General features: G+C 32.9%; 1 protein-coding gene across 1 annotated transcript in view; it reads left to right on the forward strand.

Moving 5' to 3' along the window:
* Window positions 1-22,208, forward strand: part of LOC108913899 (balbiani ring protein 3-like) — a 67,638-nt gene that overhangs the window by 35,516 nt on the left and 9,914 nt on the right. Inside the window, exons 5-11 of the mRNA XM_018719553.2 lie at window positions 3,317-3,502; window positions 10,478-10,618; window positions 14,021-14,209; window positions 17,977-18,186; window positions 18,241-18,465; window positions 20,533-20,772; window positions 20,977-21,378. Of these exons, the coding sequence (XP_018575069.1) occupies window positions 3,317-3,502; window positions 10,478-10,618; window positions 14,021-14,209; window positions 17,977-18,186; window positions 18,241-18,465; window positions 20,533-20,772; window positions 20,977-21,378 (1,593 nt within the window). The remainder of the gene's footprint in view (window positions 1-3,316; window positions 3,503-10,477; window positions 10,619-14,020; window positions 14,210-17,976; window positions 18,187-18,240; window positions 18,466-20,532; window positions 20,773-20,976; window positions 21,379-22,208) is intronic.

The following is a 22,208-nucleotide window of genomic DNA, read 5'->3' on the forward strand; positions in this document are numbered from 1 at the left end:
CTCGAATAGCCATTGGGCGAGTCCGGTATCGGTAGACCAGTCCGCCTGATGTAGAATCGACGGCGGCGCGCTGGTCGTCTAAGCAAACCTGTATTGGTCCACTGGGTCGTAAATAATTTTTTACATGGTATTATATAATTAGTTTGGTGTCAAACGCGGTTCACTTGGCTTTGTCAGTGCCGTAGAGAGCAGTGCTTGGCGTGGTATATTTATTGTTGGTATATACTATTAACTAATAATTAATAAGAAGTGGATCTTATTTGTGGAAGGGCGAAATGGGCGGTGACTATTAGACGCCTTCATTATAGCCATCTTTCTCTATCGCACGGATTTCTATAACTTCGCTCTCACGTAACGGACGATGAACCATGGGGACTTTCCGACACTGTATATTCAAGTTTCATTGAAATATCTTGAAAAGTAACAAAGTTATCTTCAAAGATTACAACATTAAAAAACCTTAAGAATGTCAAAGCATACCAAGGTAACTTGGTCTAAATTGGTTTAATCGCCAAAATAAGTCATCTTTGAAGTATTGCCTTTCCTCTTCCGGAGATAAAAATACAAATCTTAATACATACCTAATATTTTTTTATACTTATACCTACTAACTTTCAAATTTTAAATTTTAAATTCAAATGCCTACTTCATAATTCTCTTAATATTTAAACGACTTGTTAAAGTAAGTAAAAACAAACTTTTTAAATAATATGTAAATTACTTAAATATGTACTTAAAAGATTCAAATTCTATTCAATTTTATTCAAATGTCGACTACTTATAAATAATTCTAGTAAATAAATAAAGTTTTTCTAAAATTTCTCATTTTTAGAATGAATATTTTTGAATGCAAATGTACCTACACATTAGTAAGTATTAGGTAAAATCAATTAATTAAAATTTAAAGTAGTCCGGAAACCTAAATACTTAATTTACATAAATAAAATGGTACAGATATGTAAAGATGACTAACATTGTAAATTACAATAATATCGTGGCTTAAATAATTTCCAGCGACCTCGAGAGTAAAATAAGCAGGAAGCTCTCTAAAATAACACATTTTACATTGGTACATCACAGTCATGCGTTGCAGAAAAAAGTTAAGGACATTTAAATTTTAAATAATAATTGTTGGAAAACAGGTTACATACATGCAATACCTTTTTACCTCTTAGTTCACTTCTACAATGTTCTACTTATAAAAAATGCGTCTAATCTACTTATTGTTAGTGCTACAATAGCGTTTGATTTAAAAACGAAAATTAGATTTACTTATTGGTAACCTCTTACTGTATTTTTTTTTTTCATTTGTACTACCTACGTATCTACTCAACTGAAATACAGTATAGTTATCTCAAAAATTAAATAGGTACTCTTTAATTAGCTTCCTAATGCCCTTGTTCAAATTCAAATTAACTGATTATAAATTACAATTAGTTTCTCTATATCTAATACCTGCACATTTCTAGTGACCCCAATAGGCACATAGAGAGGTAACCCCCACATTCTTGTAGGTATTAGTAGTATTGAAAATGCTAATAAGAATACGCACATAAAAAAAATCCATGCATAATTAGATTTTATTTATTAATTCATTCCCAAGGAATGCTGATAAAATATATAAATAATGTTATAATATTATTAATCCTTAAATTACCTATAACTAATTCAAAATTTTTAAATTAAATTCAATAACCAGTCCTTTTTTTCTCAACCAAGACACACTTGAGGATTTCATTGTAATAACAATTATTATTATATACCTAAAGGTAATTGTTTACTATACAGTTCGAACATTATACAAGATGCTGTAGCGACATGTGCTTTTAATGATAACAATTTACTTGTAATACAATTATTACGCATACAGGGTGTTCTACTTAAAACGGATTCTTCGGTAGCTCTGATATCAATAATACAAAAGAATGCCCGAACTAATTGTAAGAGTTGCATGAAACCAGTATCTTTATTAATTTATTAAATTATTCTCGACTATACAGGGTGTTCCATTTCATAAGGAGCATTACCTAACTTCCCATTGAATTTTAGGGATTACACATTATGACCCTGTCGTTGAAAATATTCGTTTAACTTTAATAAAATTTTGTAACGAACAGTTTTTTTTTATTTTCCTTTTTAATTTGACAGAAATACTCAGTCAGATAAAAAGAGAAAATCGGATCAAATTTTTTTAATTTATATCATTTATTAATTTATATTTTTATTTTGTTTTATATATGGAGCAGAATATTACGTATTGTTTATTTATTGAATATTACTGTTCAGAATTAGCGTTACGATTTTTTGGTTAGAAACCCCCTTTTTGCCAGTGCTGCCAACTCAACAATAATTATAACTTCAAGCAGGGAGACTAAAGAAGGAGACCAAACCTAAACGGGATAATTGACAAAACCTGTCAATATAATTGTACAAATTACATATAATTTTTACCACTAGTGTCGCTAGTTTTCCTTTTGCACCGAAGTTAATGTAGTATGATAAATACGAGTGAAGTAAGCAAACAACCAATTTTATTTTAATATGGATAGAAATGCAGTAACCTAGAAATCAAAATAATTACTGCAATTTGTTTTTAAGAATTTATTAAATAAAAAGTTTCCTCCCCTCCACTATTTCGGTGCATATGCATTGGGATAGAATTCCAGGATAAAAATAAGCCAATAAAGTTCTGGTATCAGAGCTACTGTAACAATTTACCGCAGCAGGAGCGTGCCTTGAAATTTTCCGCGTTATAATATAATAAATAAAATTATTCACGTTAAACACGATACACTTCGCCTGGAAATTAAATTCCTTTATCTTATTTTTCACCACCCTTGATTTATTTTAATAAGAAATTACACTGAAAAAGCCCATGACGATGCACTTACGCCTTCTTAACTGCAAAACACGGTATGCACTGTAAGCTGTTACGGTGTCGGGTGTCGAATACGGTTAATTCCAAGAAAGTGACGCAGGAGTTTTGGAATTCTATCTCAAGAAATACCGCATGAACTGTAACTATTCATTATTTCTTTAATGTACTGAAAATTAACACTAACCAATCTAAACATATAATGTGCATTTATTCCACTTGTTTCTGACTATAAACACTGTCTACAATACTTTTTCTTTCAGCGTACACACACAAAAAACAAAGCTCCTAATATATTCCACTCTCACATAGACGCACTCCCATCGAGAGACCTCCGATCAGCTGAGTCACGTTTTATTTCACAACAGAGCACTATCCATTCCAATAACGAATGGACGCCCATCCCAATTGCGTATTCATGAAATTCTTTCTTTGTTACAGCGCCCAAGCCTTGTGCCGATCACACGTGCAGGATGTTCTGTCCTCACGGATTCGCCCTCACCGACGACGGATGTCCTCTGTGTCGATGTAGGGACCCTTGCGACGACGTGAAATGTCCCAACGCCCTGGAATGTCACCTGGAGGAGCTCGCCTGCGCAGATCCACCCTGTCCTCCTGTACCAACCTGTAAGATTCTTTTTGGCGTATCCTACTTTTTTACGTTACTTTCGAATTCCAAAATTCGTTTCCACGTGATCGATTTTATTTTACTTTATTACGACTTGACTGTGTTTGTTGTAAATACACAGGGTGTCAAAAAATAGTGTACTGGAATGACACAAAAACATTATATAATCTAGTAAAGAGATTAATGGGTTTGGGGCAATGAATATAGAACTACTTAAGGCTATTTGAATCACTTTATATCACTTAAATCACTGTCAAAAAAATTTTAATTTACTCGAGTTGTCAGGAGGGTAATATTTTTAACAAAAAAATTGTATAACCTATTAATTTCAATTCTCCTTGTGAGCATATTCTTGCATTTTTTTAACTTTTTGCATAAGTGACACTGAAGAGAAACTAAAAAGAAATACTTAATATTTATGGAAATGTCACTTGGTCGTTATATAAAAGTAAAGAAAAGGAAAGGAGCAACTAGCAACATCTGATTTCTAATAATGAATCTCAAACTTCAGGAAACTTCATCGATTATTATAATTAACAGAAAGACATTTCCCATTACAAAGTGAACGAACTGAAAGAAAGAGAACCAGATAAGAAAGATCAAGAGCTTTTTAATTATCGAATAATTACAATGTAGTGTAGGAAATTCTTGTTAACCATTATGGTTATAAGAAAGACTTTTTATAATGGTTGATTCAATTTGTATTTTATTCATTATTGACGAAGTGTTTTATGAATTAATCCACTGATTTATTCAAGAAATATTTCTAGACTTCGCGAACATCTTTAATGCGAAAGTCAGTACTACCAGTCGTGCAACCAAAGTTGCAGGAAATGAAAATAAATAGAAAGTGATTGCGTGTTCTTCAACCACATGAAAATTGATGTCTTTTATTAGATGCTATGAAAAAGATATAATCCTACTATGACGATCAAAAATATAACTTTTTACAAAATTATTATGTGAACATTTGTTGGTACTGGTTCTGAACACTCAAAAATTGACAAAAATTGTACCGTATTTTAATGTATGAAAATTATGAATTTCTTTAATAACAAGCTTGGTAGATTACAAGTATTCAATATTTTTTCATAAGGCTTTATTATAAATTAATTATCACTAACTTATTAGAATGAAAAAATCGCGGTCAAAAAATATACCTGAATACGAATCGACCATACTTCGAGAATTGTCTTCCAAGATAGAACTAAACCAATTTAGATTAAGTTGCAATTTTGCTTCTTAAAAAACTTACGGGTCTTTTTTCAGTTTTTTACAATAATTTCAGCACTTATTATTATGGATAGAAAGGTTTTTCGGATGGGCAAAGATGAATATAATCTTATTTGTTACCTAAAGCACGCAAGTCGCTAAGAATACCTGGAAGACTCATCTGTTTCTTGCCGAGTTTAGTTGATAGACAATTTTATTTGAGTATAAGTGAGATATAATAATCTTAATTGTCATTGCTACTTGGTGGCTACTGGTACAAAGTATTGCCATTGCTACTAGCACAGAGTGACCTATTAAGTTCTACCAAGACTATCAAAGAAACAGGATGGCTACTCTTTGGGATATTCTTAGCAATCCCTTTGTGTTGGGTAAGAAATTTAGAATTATTTTATGCTCATTTTCGGCGATTATTTTCAAGACCTGCCTATACCAAACTTCACTGGAATATCTAAATAGGTAAGGAGTTACTTCAAAACAAACAGATATATAGGGCGTAAGAAGTTTAACTGCCATTACTTCAGCATGAGATAGAGTAATCATAAATGAACAAAAAAGTTATATATTACAAGGACGTAAGATTAACAGTTTTCAAAATACAGCGAGTATTAATATTGGGGATTTTCATCACAACGTGACAACAGCGCTTAACCGAACGCTGCACAGCTGATGCATACCACGTGTGCACGCCGCAGACTTGTCCTACGGAAAAAATGTAATCAACTATTACTGTGGAACATTTAGTAAATTTCAAGACAATTATTTTCCAGTTTTTAAATAAATAAAATAAAATGTATCGATTTTGTAGTACGAAGATAGTGTTGTGCTTAAATTTTAGCTCCAATTTTAGTAATTATGAATCTCTTAAAACAGGAGTTTAACTTTTAATCAAATTATGAATTTGAAAAATATGTAATTAAAGTACCCAAAGATTCACGTCATCCAAATAATCATACGTATTATAAATAATTCAGGTATTTACCAAAAGGCAAAATTCAGTAATTTTTAACGACGATACCTTCGAATCCAATTTTCGCGCACTCTCTGGAAAACACTACAAGAAAAGGAAATAGTGGTGCGCAAAAAAAGGAAATAGTGGTGCGAAAAAACACTCAGACACGGTCCAATTCCAGATACCAACTGAATTACGTAATGCTGGACAGCTTAGTACCACGTGTTATCCGCCGCGCCGTTGTGATATTGCTCGATATGAATTTTAAATTTATTACAACGCTAATTATTTTTTAAAATTAAACACAAAGAAGTTAAAAAATGTGATAAACATTGTATTTTATGGTATTCTATATATGTTAAAATTAAAGCAGTGAAACTTCAAATACCCTGTAGTTTTTGAAAGCCCTCAAGTTTTTAAGGAAGCAAAATTGTACAAATTTAACTTAGATAATAGAATAATAATAAAATAAGTATTATAGATGTTAAAATATCAATATATAATAATGCTTTGAAAACAGGTTACATCGTACAACTTTTTCAAGATATCATATTTTAACGTAGTGAACACTCTGTATCGGCCTATCGGCTATAGAAGAATCCCAGCGAAAGTCCATGAACTTTAATGAATTGGAACTCAAAAAGGCAAAACATTTGAACGCTTCCCATAACACAAACGTGAATCAGGCACTACTCGTGGTATTTACGTGCTCTTTTCTAGTGGCACAGCATAAAGACAATTAATGTCAACTTTCACTCGCGGTATTTCACATTTAATCGAAATATCATCTCTCTGCCACAAGGTTACGGAAAGATTGGTGCAACACGACGTCTCTTTTCTCGGACGAACGGCACTACAAGTATTTATTTTAGGCAGAGCCGGATTAATGACGAGGCCAATGGGGCCATGGGCCAAGGGCGCCAAATTCTCGGGGTGGGGCCTCAAACTGTGTCAAATTCTGCATTTTAAAAGTACGCAAATGAAGTGAGTCTTTATATCATTTCTAAATAGAATTTGGTGCCGTCGTTGTACGCAGCCTATATCAGTGTTTCCCAAACTTTTTGAGTGACGGAATACCTTAGAAGCTTTAAGAATTTCACCGAACACCATATTCATTTTCTAGAACTAGCATTCTGGCATAGAGTTTAGGTGTTTAGGTAGTAAAAACAGTTTTTTTAGGTTTAATAAATGACAATTATTTATTTATTCATTTGATAAGACAACTCGGACACAAAGAACATAAATAATTATTAAGTATAGACTTAGAAACAAAAGAAATTTATTAATATAATCCCAAAAACAAAAAACGAAAATGATTAATTAAACTAAAAACAAAAAAATAATAATATAAAAAATAAGCTGGTACTTAATCGTAGTCAATAACTTTGAGTTGCAAGTTCGATTGATATTCGATAATTGAATTCTGATATCTGACGACGCATCAAGTCTATTCCTCGACTTCGTCTTCGTTGCAGCATAATAAGAAAATCAGAGATGAGTGGTAGGAAAAGGAAGTACTAGAACAGCTATTTTTAATAAGTTGGGATATTCTTCAATTAAGTTAACCCAAAAATTATTTTAAACAAATAAAATGCATATATGATCGCGATGTGTTATATTTGGAGAAAATGTAAAATTTGCTTTGCACTAATTAGGTTTTTCAATTTTTTTTTGCGGAACACCTAGTAACTTCCCACGGAACACAATTTGGGAAACCCTGGTATATATTAAAAAATTGGGTGTTCTAGTCTTTCTCATATAACTTAGTATGGGACATCAAGTATTACATATTTATTTTAACGAATAGTTTAAATTATGCGCGTTCGTTAAAGACAGTATTTTTTATATTTCGTAATTTTAAAATAAACGTTTTACTGTCAATTAAATGAATGTGTAGGAAATATTTGGTATCTGGTAATACCTTCTATAAGAAGAATAAGACTAATATTATCTTTCTTGGAAATTATTATACTTGGGTCATCTATGACTAGAGTATTTGTTATAAAATTTGGAATTAACTGTTCTACTTTTATTTATACATGCAACAAAATTTGGTCATAGATTCTTAAGAGAAGTCTTTTTTATATCTCAAAACCATGTTGTACAAGAATCACTAAATTTGGTACACAGGGGTTTTATAACATGTGGAATCTCACAGTGCTACGCTTGTTGACGAGAAACCCCCTTAAGACACTTTTTCGTGGACCCCCTTGGGCCCCCTTGTCTTTTGATTTTTTTTTAAATTATTAGTTAGAATGGCATTGAATTTAGAAACTTTTTTGTCTCTTGATATTTGTTTCGTAAAACGCAATGTTTTTGGGGAAATTGGCGAATCACGATATGCATTCGATCACATTTTGACATTTTTCTCGAAAACATTGCCTTTTACGAAAAAAGTATAAAGAGACAAAAAGTTTCTAAATTTAATGGCTTTCTAGTGGGCTGATAATTTTTAAGAAATTTAAATGTGCGACCAAATTTTTTTGGCTCCAAAGACAAGGGGGCCCACGAAAAATTGTCTTAGGGGGGTTCCTCGCGAAAAAACGTAGCACCATCAGATTCCACATGTCATAAAACCCCGGTGTACCAAATTTAGTGATTCTCGTACAACAGGGTTCTGAAATATAAAAAAAGATTATTCTTAGGGGCGGACTTCAGGGGGCTGTAACTCCAAAAGAGGGGGCCACTTGGCAAAAATAAAAAATACGGATACCCGAAATTTGTCTTAAGAATCTGTCACCAAATTTTGTTGCATAAATTTCGGGACACCCTGTATATATAATTGATTATTTCCTTTAGTCAACAACGTTTACTACTACTTTTTTGCATTATCACTATCACGAACTATCATATCTGAACTATATGTGTATAGGTTAAGACTCACCTTGTATATTGAAATTTTGACTTTCGTATCGTTAAATATAAGGGCAGTTTACTCTTATGTCATTTTCAGCTTTTTGGTTTCCTGACCAAGCAAAATTTTTTATAAAAAATGTGAACTAAATTTGCATGAACCTCAATCAATTAACTTCAATGGCAATTTAAATTAAATTGAACATTAAATTATACATAAGTTGAAAAAAAATTGTTTTTTCAACTAGAAATGAAACAGTTATTTCCGTTCATAGACTTGTCCCACGGCATTTTTATCCATTGTTGCAAAATATGCTATTTCCGTAAAATTAAAAAAATTGTTCATATCTTCTTCAAACGTGAACGTAAGTGATTCGTAAGTATATTTTTTAATATGCACGGTGTTGCAAATATGAAAAACAAATTTCATAAAAACACATTTGAGGTGCCTGCACAGATAATACTTTCAAAAAATTAAAAAAGAGGTCCTCATAAATTTTAATCAGGGGCGCCATTGTCCCTGAATCCGGCCCTGATTTTAAGGTTCGGTTTATCTAAAATTACCATCATCCGAATAGGTGTATCGTCCACGCGTCTCATATTGCATCCGATTGTACTCTTTTAATGTCAAAATTTAAATATGAAGTTGAAATGAATGGAGGTAAATGAAACAATGGTCTGCACGTTTCAAAATATAGTTTCTCTATAATATCAAAAGTGTGTTGAGCAGTTCATCACGTTCATTTGTTTGATTCCATTGCGTTATTTTTCTGACCGCCTACTTGAAACTGATGCACTAATTTTTCCCTGTGATATTTTCATTATCTATACCAAGTTTGTAATGGTCATAGTTTTTTTATGAATTAGCATGACCGTCTTGATGGCAAAACGCCGACAGAACAAAAAAGCTTTAGTCCCTGATGAAAAAAAAATACTGAAAAAGACCTCAGTTCATTGCTCTGGCTAAACTGGGTTCCAGGGTTGATAAAAAGAAAGGGGAATATAATATGTAACATGAAAATTAATGCACGGCATTTAAAGCAGGATTTACTTTTAATTTATTTTCTGTAATTCCAATACATTTTAGAATACCGTAGATTTTAGGACCACATTAGATTTGTACATTCTTTTATTACACGGGTATATTCAGTTGACCTGATTTACGTTGAGGAACGAAAAAATTTGAGTGCTCCGTACTAGCATAACTTATAAAACTTATAAAACCAATGGTGTTATTAAATCAAAATTTCAATTTCAAATAAATAAATGCGAAAAAAATTAAGGTGATATATTAATGAAATAAACCTTTACACCAAAAAGACCAGTCAAGGGTTAATTTTTAGGAAAATAGTTTTTAACCAAAAATCTCACACTTAAAAAGCAGAGAAACACAAAATATAGTATATGTGTATCTTCTGATATTGATAATTATTTTTTTAAGTGAGAGAATTTTGGTTTATTTAAGTATGGTTTTAATTACTTTTTATACTTTGCACGGTGGCAAAATACCCAATAAAACTAAAACTATGTCGTATTTAAATAATTTTAAACGATAAGAAAGTTGGCAATCAAATCTGTCGGTTATTTCCTCTAAAGTATGGCATACATCTCCTTATCATTAAAGATAAATCACATATCCCTTATATCGCTATAATAATAAGAAAATATGCAAAAATATACAAGCTGTTCCCGTAAAAAATCGTGTTAGCCACAGACAATAGGAATTTTGAAAAGTTTCTTACAACTTTTTCCTCACGTTCCTACATTCGTTTTTTTTTCATATCTCGAAGAACACCGAAGCAAATTTTAAGAGAAAATTGCCGTAGCTAGTTAAAGAAGTCTTTTCATGTTACTAAATACTAATTATCACAAATTTTCTTTAATTTAAGAAAAACAACGATGCCCTTGAATAAAATACGAACTTTATCTTCTATTTCAGGTAAACGTGGTCGAAGCTTAGACAACATTTGTCCTGTTGGAGACCCACTCCGTATAAGTGACACTGTTCGTCCCTTTTTGTGCGGCAATGATCCAGGAAAACCTCAGTGCCCACCCCTCTACCAATGTCTGGTTCAGAAAGGTAAAAATCAAGATACTTATTACTAGATGTATACAGGGTGTTTCTAAAATAGGGTTCCAAACTTCTGCTGCGTTTATAACTCATTAAAATAAGCCAAAAAGGTTCCTATTAACATGTGCCCTAAAACGCACCCTTAGGAAGTTATATGCCCTTAAAAGGGCTCAAACAAAACTTGTTTTTTCTAATAAATTGCAGTTATGAAGGATCCGATAATTTAATAAATAATCTAGGATATAAACTAAGATTATTTAAATTTAGAGTTACACTTACTAATTAAAGAACTAATTACTACTGCAGACAATAGCTAAATGTGAAATAGAAAATAATGGGATTAAAATTTTCAAACTCAATTTACTCGAAAACCATTGGAAATATCGATTTGGACAAAGATAATTTTGTTTTTTAGGTAAAATTGTTATGATTTTATAAATCTGTAGAGAAAATTGTAAAAAAATTTAAATAAAAAAAATTACGGGCCGAAAACCCCCTTTTCAACCTAAATGGGACGCATATGATTTACATGTCGAAAAACGGAGTAGCCCATGTTATTTAACGTAAAAATTTATGTAAGACCCATAATTTTTTTTTTTATTTATTTGCGACCGTTTTGTCAATAACAGAAAAAAACAGTTTTGTTTGAGCCCTTTTAAGGGCATATAACTTCCTAAGGATGCGTTTTAGGGCACATGCTAATAGGAACTTTTTGGCTTATTTTAATGAGTTATAAACGCAGCAGAAGTTTGGAACCCTATTTTAGAAACACCCTGTATGTAGTTTTGCACCTATTTAATTGAAGTACATTCTTAATATGCAACAATTTACTGAATCTGGGAAATATTGTCAACGTATTTCAAAGTCAATATCCAAAACAACATTTACTTTTTAATTTATACATTACGTTATGCACTATTTTTTACATTGCGCAAACAGACTTTATTTTCCATTGTTAACTTAGATATATACTTGCACTTATTGTATTGATCCGTGACGTGAAATTTCTTTAATAAGAAAACCAACTGATTTGGCTTATAGGCTTTTACAGCGCTTTAGGTGGTTGGTGATACCTTGTTCCTGCGCTGGATGATGATGATAACATTCTGTGTCTGTGACCTTCATATGTACATATCCGTGTGGGGACGGGAACTTCTAGGAATGGTACAGAGTACCATTTTCTTATCTCCTTGATGACATTTTGGTTTTAGAGTTGCTAATTTCAGCGTTTTCTTCTTCTCGAAAGGTACCAAGTTGATATTTGCCAGGGTTAAGAATGAGAATGAACGCATAGTTGCTCCTTCAGTTTGTTCCTAAGATTGACCTGCGAGAAGGTCCTAGTTCATACCCCTGCCAAGTGTACTAAATTCTCACTCTTGTCTTCTTTAGTAAGCCTCCCACAAAAAGTTCTCCTAAAACCAATCAGTACTCTTTTAAATGGTATCATGTCAAAACTCATTAGGATATCAACTGCATCCTGGATTCATTGGGCTACTGGGTCTTTAATTCACAGGGCCACATATTGAAATTGAGACTTACCTTCCCTCAGACCAGTTGACTTCTACGTTTTTGAGGCCGCTGTTCACAGTCCCGGGGTCTGGATCAAGGTCAAATGAAAGTCAAATTTCGTTTTTTGAATGATATAACTTTTTTGACCCCGGATTCCGAAAGAGCAGGAAATTTTGCGTCCAAATACGTGTTGACCCGTTGGTGAAAGTGACCTTTGGAAGTCATTTGGAGGTCATTAGAGATCGAATCTGAGATTTGAACCTACCGGCTGGAATTTCCGCTACGAAATGAGAAGTCGGATCTCGGACCAGTTAACCTTCACGTTTATTGAGTCGCTAATCCGACGTTTACGTGACCCCAGCGCGTCTGGATCAAGGTCAAATGAAGGCCAAATTTCGTTTTTTGAATTATATAACTGTTTTCAAATCAAAATTCATCAGTTTATGGTTCCCATGATTCTCCACAACTTCCATAAAGGTCATACATCTGACGTCTTATTTCATAGCCGAAATTTCAGTAGGGAGATTCAAAAATTGGGTTTGACCTTTAAATGGTCTCCATAGGTCACTTTTACTAACAGGTCAACACGTAATTTCTCCTTGTTTCGGATTGCGGGATCAAAAAAGTTATATCATTGGAAAAACGGAATTTGACCTTCATTTAACCTTGATCCAGACGTGCTGGGGTTATACGAATACTGGGATCGTGATCAGCGACCTCAAGAAAATAGACGTCAACTGGTTTAAGACAAGAAGATAAGTCTCAATTTCATTTTGTGGACATGTGTTATGTATGACATTCACTATTGATCGAACTTCTAATATGGTTTTTGGACCTTTGGAACGCAACAAAGTTGTGTTTTGTATCACTTAAAATTATATTTCTTGAAAATATTAAAGGTTCGACCCCCGGAAACACATCCTGTTCAATTTCTTTTTATCTTATACACTGATTTCCATAGTAGGTTATCTACCTTCACAAAAATACTTTATTGTGGCAAAATAACGACTAATTTTCTTTTGTCTATCAGCAATATAATAATTTCTTCATTTTGCAACAGTTCTTTTATGGTCTGAACATCAGATTCGATTTTGGAGGTATGACAGTTCTTACATGCGCTTCTTCAACACTTACTTCTTCCTCCACTTCTTAGGTGAGACACCGACACTAGGTTTCAAGATCATTAATGATTTCCTCCTTTGAAATACTCCTTAGAATTATTCTTTAATTATATAGAAGCTAAAGTTACTGGTGATGTGAAGCTTGTCCGGACTTATCTGCTTGGGTTGTTTTTCCAAGAGCATTTCTCTTTCTGCTTATTTTGGACATCCTCTTCTGTACATAATGCTTTCTCGGTGGTCAGACTGTCTACTAGGTTCTTTTTATGTCTCTTTAATATGCTAGTAAGCTGAAAATAAAATTCACCTGTAGAAGTTTCTTTCGATAGATGTAAAATTCTTCTTCCTGTGTAAGTTACCTTGAATTTATCTTAAAAATCACTGGTGCAATCAACAAATCTAGACACAGGTATAAGAATACCACTTGTCTTAACAGTTTCTCCATCCTCACCTATATTTGTCCAATTTTTTAATACAAAGTAAATTCTCTCCTTGATCCTTCAGCTTGGTTTCGCTGTAAAAAAGATAATAGAGACATAACATATTTTTTAATCTTAACACCCAATAACTAAAGATATTGTGGGAAACAACTACTCTACGAACTACAGCTCCGTCCAGCATTTAATTACACCCCCAATATCCAGTAGGTATTGAATCACATTGACAATTAAGATATGACACACTGCATGTTATATCTCACCCATACTTAACGCCAGATATGCTTGACACACCATACATTATGTTCTTGCCACTATTTATTATTATTTTTTTTTTTTTTTGGTAGGAAACGACTACGGCGTCTGCTGCCCGGCCTCCCTGAAGATCCAAAAAACGGGCACCTGCCCCGTGGAGGCCGAGGGGGGCGCCGATTGCGGTGCCATGTGCACTCACGACTTGGAGTGCCCCTCGGTGCAGAAGTGCTGCCGGACGGAGAAGTGCGGCTCATCGTGCATTCATCCCAAGAATGTGACAGGTAAATTAATCGCCTCGAAGGATTCCTGACATTTGCAGTTCTCGCACGGACTTATGTAATACAAATAAAGGAGTCGATTGCACACAGATATGCCATATCAGTTTGAGAACACGTCTTGAATGACGATGTAGGCTTTGTTATTTGCGACACGCGATGTGATGTGGCTCGCCAATCATATTTATCGTCTATGTAATTGCGATTGTTGATCGCGAAAGGTTTCCTTTGTTTTGATGACGAAGGAACCTTATAGAATCAATTTCTAGTCTCTTCATTTTGAGAATAAGTTTTCAAATCATCTAAATCTCTTGAAGAAATTCTTGATTATTTTTAATGATGTAGATACCAGTAAATTTCATTGCAAAAAAAAGTCATTGAATAATAAAAATTGATTTACATACAAAAGTCCTTTTAAAAACTATTAGCATCTGATTTTTTTATTAATCCTCTTACTTCATCATACATTTGGTCTAATTGTCCACAAGCTCTATTGAAGAAAGTTTTTTGGAGCAGCTTTTAACCAGTTTTGTATCGCCTTAATGGTCTCATCATTTGTAAACTTCTGACAATTACACAATATTCTTCTAAACGTCCAAACACAAGAACAGCGTTCAGGCAGTCCCAACACCTCAAATTTCAAAGGGCTTAAGCGTCTTTAATGTATGGTAGTTCTTGTTTCACAACAACTCTCTTTTTGAATTAACTTGGATTTTCGACCACATCACGAGCTTAAGGTGGCCATATCCCTGGCCGAGAAATGGTTAAATCTCTGGCATTTTTAGGTACTGAAATCTTGAAAAGTAAAACGTGTAGAACAAAAGGAAGCACAAAAATAAAATCCTTGATGTTTTGTTTATTCATTGTTACCATTTAAATTTACCCAAATAAAATAATAACTAAACCCACATTTTAAGAATTATTTTCACGTACTTATAAATAAAAGTAAACAATTTTATATGTAGGACTAAGCAAGTAAATGTTATAAGAATATTTACATGTGGAGTTATATATAAAAAGTTAGTATTTTCGTAGATTTCAGTACCTAAAACCTTGAAGGTTTGATCGTTTTTTGCACCTGTTTATTCGTTTTACTCCGGCGTCTTTGAAAATACTCAGGTGGCATGACATAATATGGGGGCCTTAAGTAATTAATATGTATCTCGAAACGGTAAAAAGTCTAAACCGATGACGTGGCAAACAGTTCAGAAAGTGTTCAACTACCGCCACTAAACAATTCCTCTTATTTAATCACTTTTCCTTGTATTATCTGGGTCCTTTATATATCTTAAATATCAAAATACATGTTTCGAAAGAATTTTTCGTAAATCAAATAAATATGCAAGCACATATTTTATAGAGAAGTCTGAATAATAAACATGTCAATTTTTTGGGAAGTAAGATCCAGTTAACTGTTAATATTATTTTTATTTTGTGTGTATTTACAAATTTTTAAACATGATTTTCAAATTGTTACCAGTACCTAAATCAGACTGTAATGGTACCTAACATCTGTTATTCATCTTTTAACCAGATTTTTCCATAGGACATTGACTGTTGTTTGATGAGTCAATCAACTGTAATAAATGAGATGTATTCAAAAATGGAGATTATTAATTTGTTATTACTCTGCAAAGTCTTTGTTTGATATATTACACTTATGAAATATTGCGATGGTATAAGATTCGTTCTTCTTACCTTTCCTTTAGAGACTTTAGACCTATCAAATAAAATAACGGAGCACTAAATTATCTACTGAAAATAAATAGTTTCGTAAATATTATACTTTAAAAGTGTTAATGCGTTTTTTATCATTTTTTCCTAAACAATTAATTTAAAATCTTAATGGCTTTTGTTTATTTTGTTACATTGAGACATTTGCATCATTACCCTTAGGATTGCCTCTGACATTTACATCATCGCTTTGTGAGAGATAAATGGTTAAATATAAATAAACTTGCATAATTTATTGAATAATAATTTTCCAGAAGGAAGTCGAAAATATCTTAGTATTTAAAATTTTTGAAAAACTACAAAACATAACTTACTCTAACGTAAAAGTTTATAATAGTCGTTGAAAAAACTTGACAGTTGCTCTTACAAAGTTTGTAACTTCTATTATTATCTACCTTATCTTCTATAATCTATAAGTTATTGTTTTGTTATTGTTTCATTTTTTTGTTAATTTATAAATGTTCTCGCGTACAGAATTGTGAAGAAAATTGAAAACTAACATACTTGAAAAAAAATAAAGCTATTGATGATTTTTTCTGTTAGAAACATTATTAAAATAGTCATGATACATTATATTGAACTCGACAGAGAATGATGAATTCGTTACACAACAATATTGATAGGTTTGTATCTAAAAAAATTGATGAATTTTGCATTCATAAAATCCATGGTTTTTCTATTCTTTCTTTCGTATGTGTTTTAACTAAAAACCCAACTTTTCTGGAAAAATTTGGCGTCGGAAAAATACGGAAAATTTTGTTCCTTTTCTTTGTTTGTTCATGAAAAATGATGATATTGTTTCTTTTTGTCGTTTCGAATAAAATAACTTTTGTTAATTTGCGCTTGAACTCTACTAATTTGAGATTTCAAAGCATCGCGATCCTAAATATACAAATTTAATTAAAACATGTTATTTTGAGGTTTATTTTAGCAAAATATGTCAAAAAATATTTATTCAATTGTTTCTATTTCAAACTTTTTCAAGTTTATTTCTACTGCAACCTTTTGCTTCGAAACGGAAAAAAGTCCTTTTACAATTTTTTACTTTTCTTCCAATTGCTCACATTTTTAGTCCTGATGGCTCTGGAAAAGCGACATCAATAGTTTCTTTTTTCCATTTATATTGGTCTTTAATATCAATGGAAACATTTTTATATATTTTCAGGTTTTCTTTATTAATTTTGTCTTATTTCACTTTTTCTCTTTTAATTTTTTTTTATATATTTTATTGTTTTTTATATTAATATTTAGTATTGTTATAATCTTCAAAAATTTATGTGTATTCGCCACCAAGAATAACTTCTAATTTTATTCTTTCAAAACGAGAATGATCAGAAGGGGTACACCATATAATTTTTTGTTGACAGCAATATTGTAGGCACCTATATCTAAAATTGATCTGTTTAGAACGCACTCCATCAAAATACACGTGTTTAAAAAATTGAAGAGGATATTAGAAGAGTAAATAAATCGAGGAGAATAAATAAATAAACTATTTTGGCTGAAATATTTTTTAGAAACATATTTTGGTATATAAAGCACCATTTAAGAATGTTTCTTAGCATTTCGTACACTGAACTTTTACAAAAAAAAAAAAAAAAAAACAGTTAAAAGTATGAATCCAAAAAAATAAATGACATCTCTTAATCAATTGTTCACTAACAATTTTCAATAATTTTCACAATAAGACGCAGATTTCCGTAATGAAAACTGAATTGAACTAGCCATTTTTCTGTTAACTAAGATAAAAAACGATAAAAAAAAGTGAAATACATGCCATTTACGACCACAACTCAACTATTTACCGTTTTTATTCAGTATGTAAGTCGGGGACGATTCCAGAAGTTCTTAATAAGTTTTAACAATTTTAGTTGGCATTAATTCTGTGCACCTCAGTTTCAACGATTTTGATTATTAAAAATGCATTTTAATGCATTCTACATGCCGTTAGTTTGTAACGACCCTATACATTCTGAATCGGCTATTTCATCAAATAAATCCCCATTCATAGAATTGTTAACAGTAAAATTATTTTTCAGAATGCTGGCACCAACGCGCCCTCACCGAAATCCTAGCAGTCAACGAGAGGGTTGGAAGGGGGTACATCCCCATGTGTTCGAATGACGGCCAATTCGAACCCAAACAGTGCAGTCGGAACGGCCTAGTCTGTTGGTGTGTGGACAGATTGGGGAGGAAACTGAAGGGTTCCATGGGACCAGCGGAAAACGTGAACTGTTCTGCGGTAGACGGTAAATATTTTCAGATAGTTTCCTCTTAAGAAACTGACTGAGGAAAATTTTCAGCCCGCCCTGAATCCGTCGGCCGAAGTCTGAACAAACACGGCGAAGAATGTGAACAAATGGAATGCGCGCAAATTTGCGAATACGGGTTTAAACTGGACGATGATGGATGTCACACGTGCAAATGTGACGATCCGTGCGATGGGTACATGTGTCCCGAGGATGAAGAGTGTGTTAACGTCAAGGAGTCGTCGTGCACTGACTTCTTGTGCCCGTCTTTGCCAGTGTGTAAGTTTTCTCAGCTCAAAATTTGCGAAACAGTCAGAAAAAGTATACGGCAATAAGAACAAACCTTCCGATGATGAGGTCGTTTATACAGGGTGTTCTTTAAGCTCTATGACAAGCTTTGATAGATGGTTGACGTTTGGGGTAGCATTTTCAACAATAATTTTCTGCCTGTACATAATAAACTCATGTTTAATCACAAATAATAATTATTGTTATAGCAACCATCATTTTTATTTATCAGGCTACTTTGAAATATGAAATTATATTTTTTAAAATGCTTGTAACTTTTAAACAAAAACGAATCAGATCTATGTTCATATAAGAAAAAATGTTTGAAATTAACCCGGTTACCATATGCCACAGTTAGTCATAGAGCTGGTAAAACACCCTGTATAATTTCGAATTTTAGAGAATGCCTTGCTTGAAGAAATAAATATAACCAATAATATATTTACTTTTTTATATAGGTAAATCTAAATTATAACGCGCTAGCTATTCAAAATAATATAATTTCTTAATTTCTACACTGTGACTTTGAAGTAAAGACCATTAGGTTGCATATGTAAGATTACTATGACAAATTACTTCACAAGTTACTAATATTAGGCAACTGCGTCAATTAAAACCATATATTAAGTCCTAAGTCATTGTAATTACTCGTACATTTAAAAAAAATGATTCAATTTTGGCATTTTTTACAAGAGTTATTATTTCTCATACTTATAACTACATTGCACATATCCCATACAGAAACAAAACATCTTTACATATTTAAAGTACGATGGTTTTTTGGTTGTTATGCCATGGCCTGTGAATCTGATCGCTGCCAGTTACAGAATTACTTTTCACTTCCTTAGCCTTAGCCAGGAATCTTTGACTTGCCCTTGCTGTTCTCGGGCTAGGGTCTGTGGGCGTGGACCAGCTATTAGTACCTCCATGTCCATACTGATGTTCATTTCGGTTCTTATTGGATCTTAGGATTCCAAACGTTTCGCCATTTTTCAGTGTCTGCTTCTTCAGTGGTATCACTATTTTAACATGATCCATTTTAGAATTTTGATCAGAATCAGAAACTTCTCAGCACAGGCAATAAATAGTAAATCTAAATTAATTAGTTAATACATACGAAATTTCGAGATACTGAAAACCATTTATTCGATTTGACAATTTGGATGGTGATTACGGAATAAATAAAAATTTGTCAAATTAAATTAAATATTGCTTATTAATTCAACTTCAAACAATCTTCTCTTGAGATCTGTAAATATTTTATAACTTTTTTGGTGATATCGATTCAATTTTTAATGAAGAATATATCTCCAAGGTTTTTTGGATAAGTTGTATACAGGGTGATTCATAATTCAGTACAAAGAATTTAGGGGCGTATTTTTGAGGTCAAACTAAACGGTACTATTGTCCCTAGTCAGAAGTGATTTTTTCGAAAATGGTTAGTTGTATCAAAAAAAAGTAAAGTGCTAAAATTCAAGATCATTGCATTACTGATTAGATGGTTAATAAATTTTCAAAATTTTCACGGTAAATAGTTAATAAAATTTAAAAGTATGGTGCGCATTTAACTCTTCATCAGCTAATGTGTCGGAAATTGTTAGCCTGAGAGATTTCGACCAAGTATGCCTCTTTTGCTTAAAATTGATAGAGGAATAAACGCACTAACACGAAACGTCAATGTACAGGGTATAAAAAAGTTAGGGCCAATTTAGTTCAATTCAATTATAGGCGACGCCCTCTACAAGCAGAGTTAAAACCAATGACATATTTAAATTTAACATCCTAAAAAAACCTCGTACCCCAAGTTTTATGCCAACATTCAAATTTGTTTAGAAATTATTCCTAAAAAAATAAAAAACTTTAATATCCTGTATATCGAAAACTAAGCATTTGTGGATCCACATTTATAGGAAAGAAAGTCTTATTTTGACTTCAAAAATACGCCCCTGAATTCTTTGTAATGAATTTTGAATCACCCTGTATTTTTGAGTTGAGAGCGAGAAAAAAGGATCAAAGATTCAAAAAAGATGAAAACTTAACGAATATTTTCCTACACAGGTCGACCAAAGGCCGTTTACGCCAACCCCTGCGATACCGGCACGCCCTTAACTGACGATCTCAGTGGAGCCCCGGTGGCTTGTGCTCTTCGCTCTGAAGATGGTACCGTCTGTCCGGCAGCCTACGAATGTACCGCCGTAGCCGGTTCCACGCAGGCCGTTTGTTGTCCTAGCTCTGAGGAAGAAATGACGGCTGAGTCGTCTGAGGACTACAGTCAAACCGAAATGAGGCCACAATCTAGTAAGTTAAATGTTCTAGATACAAAGTGTTAAAAATTTAAATATTGACATTTCATCACGTTTTTAACAGATTACACCTTCTTCAGTATTAAATTTTTTAACTCAGGATTGTATATTTCTTATAAAATAAATGATCCAGGTTTTAACTGGATTAAAAACATCTAAAATTGCTACTAATCTAATTTTGTTTTTTTTTTTTTTTCAGTGTGCGAATACCTCCACGAATTTTCCGAGAACATGGAAGGCACAAGGGACGGCATGACCCTTGCCCTTCCAATGCCGAACTGCGACTCCGAAGGGAACTACCTCGCGACTCAGTGTTCCGACGACGAGTGCTGGTGCGTGGATAACTTTGGAACAGAGATTCCAAGAACAAGGAGTGCTGGCAATGCCACCAAAGACTGCGAGGAACTGAGAGAAACCATGGGCTGCTTGGACATCACTTGCAGGATGGGATGCGAATACGGCTTTATCCTTTCTGAAGACACGGGCTGTCCCTTGTGCCAATGCAGAGATCCTTGCTCAGGTGTGAACTGCATGGAGGACGAACAGTGCCAGCTAGTCGAAGTTAGTTGCAAGGATCATTATTGTCCACCAGTGCCATCTTGTAAGTACCATAGCTCTTATTTGCAGTTGAAGTTGTCCAATCTTCGCACAGAATGTAATATCATTCATTTAAACTTCTTCATGTTCTGAGAGACATATTGATCTCTTCTTCAGAAGAAACTTTGAAACTTGAAATGGAAGTTTCCGGAACAGTATTGATATGAAGAGACCAATAACTGGAGATGGACCAATATGCAAAGAGAAGTACTCCTGAAGAAGAGAGCAATATATCTCTGGGAAGTTTAACTCGATGGAAACCAGTCTGGAAATTGTTGAACCACTGGCAACTTTCACGGAAGTATACAGGCAATTTCCTGTCTCCTTTCAGTTTCCTTTAGTTTCCAAATCTGCAGTGTAACTTCAACATTGCTACAAAATGTCTAGACTGATTCCTCTCATAAAAAGAGACAAATAACAAGCAATTTTTTTACCATATTCTAAAGATTAATTGTGGAACACTATTTTTGATCAATTGAGGATATAGGTTTCCAGCTTTGAACCTTATAATTTCATCATGTAAATTTTTAACAAAGTAACAGCATCAGAATTAGAAGAGATTAGAAGATTTCTATAGACAAAAACGAATTATGTAAAATGTAGATGTGACTTTTCCATGATTACGTAGTTAAGATATTAAAACAGAAGCACTAACTTTTACGTATATGATGATCATGATAAACAAAACAGAGGCAGAAAAAGTTTGTAAGAGATTTCTCTTGCGGCACCAAAAAACTTGTTTTATTTTTTTGGAACCGTCCTAATCAGATCCTTCCTAATTTCGACGCCACTTAATTTTTTTTTAATTACATATCCAAGATGTCCCTTCTTTCG

The sequence above is a fragment of the Anoplophora glabripennis genome, unplaced genomic scaffold (genome assembly GCF_000390285.2).
Source record: "Anoplophora glabripennis isolate ALB-LARVAE unplaced genomic scaffold, Agla_2.0 scaffold775, whole genome shotgun sequence".
Lineage (NCBI taxonomy): Eukaryota > Metazoa > Arthropoda > Insecta > Coleoptera > Cerambycidae > Anoplophora > Anoplophora glabripennis.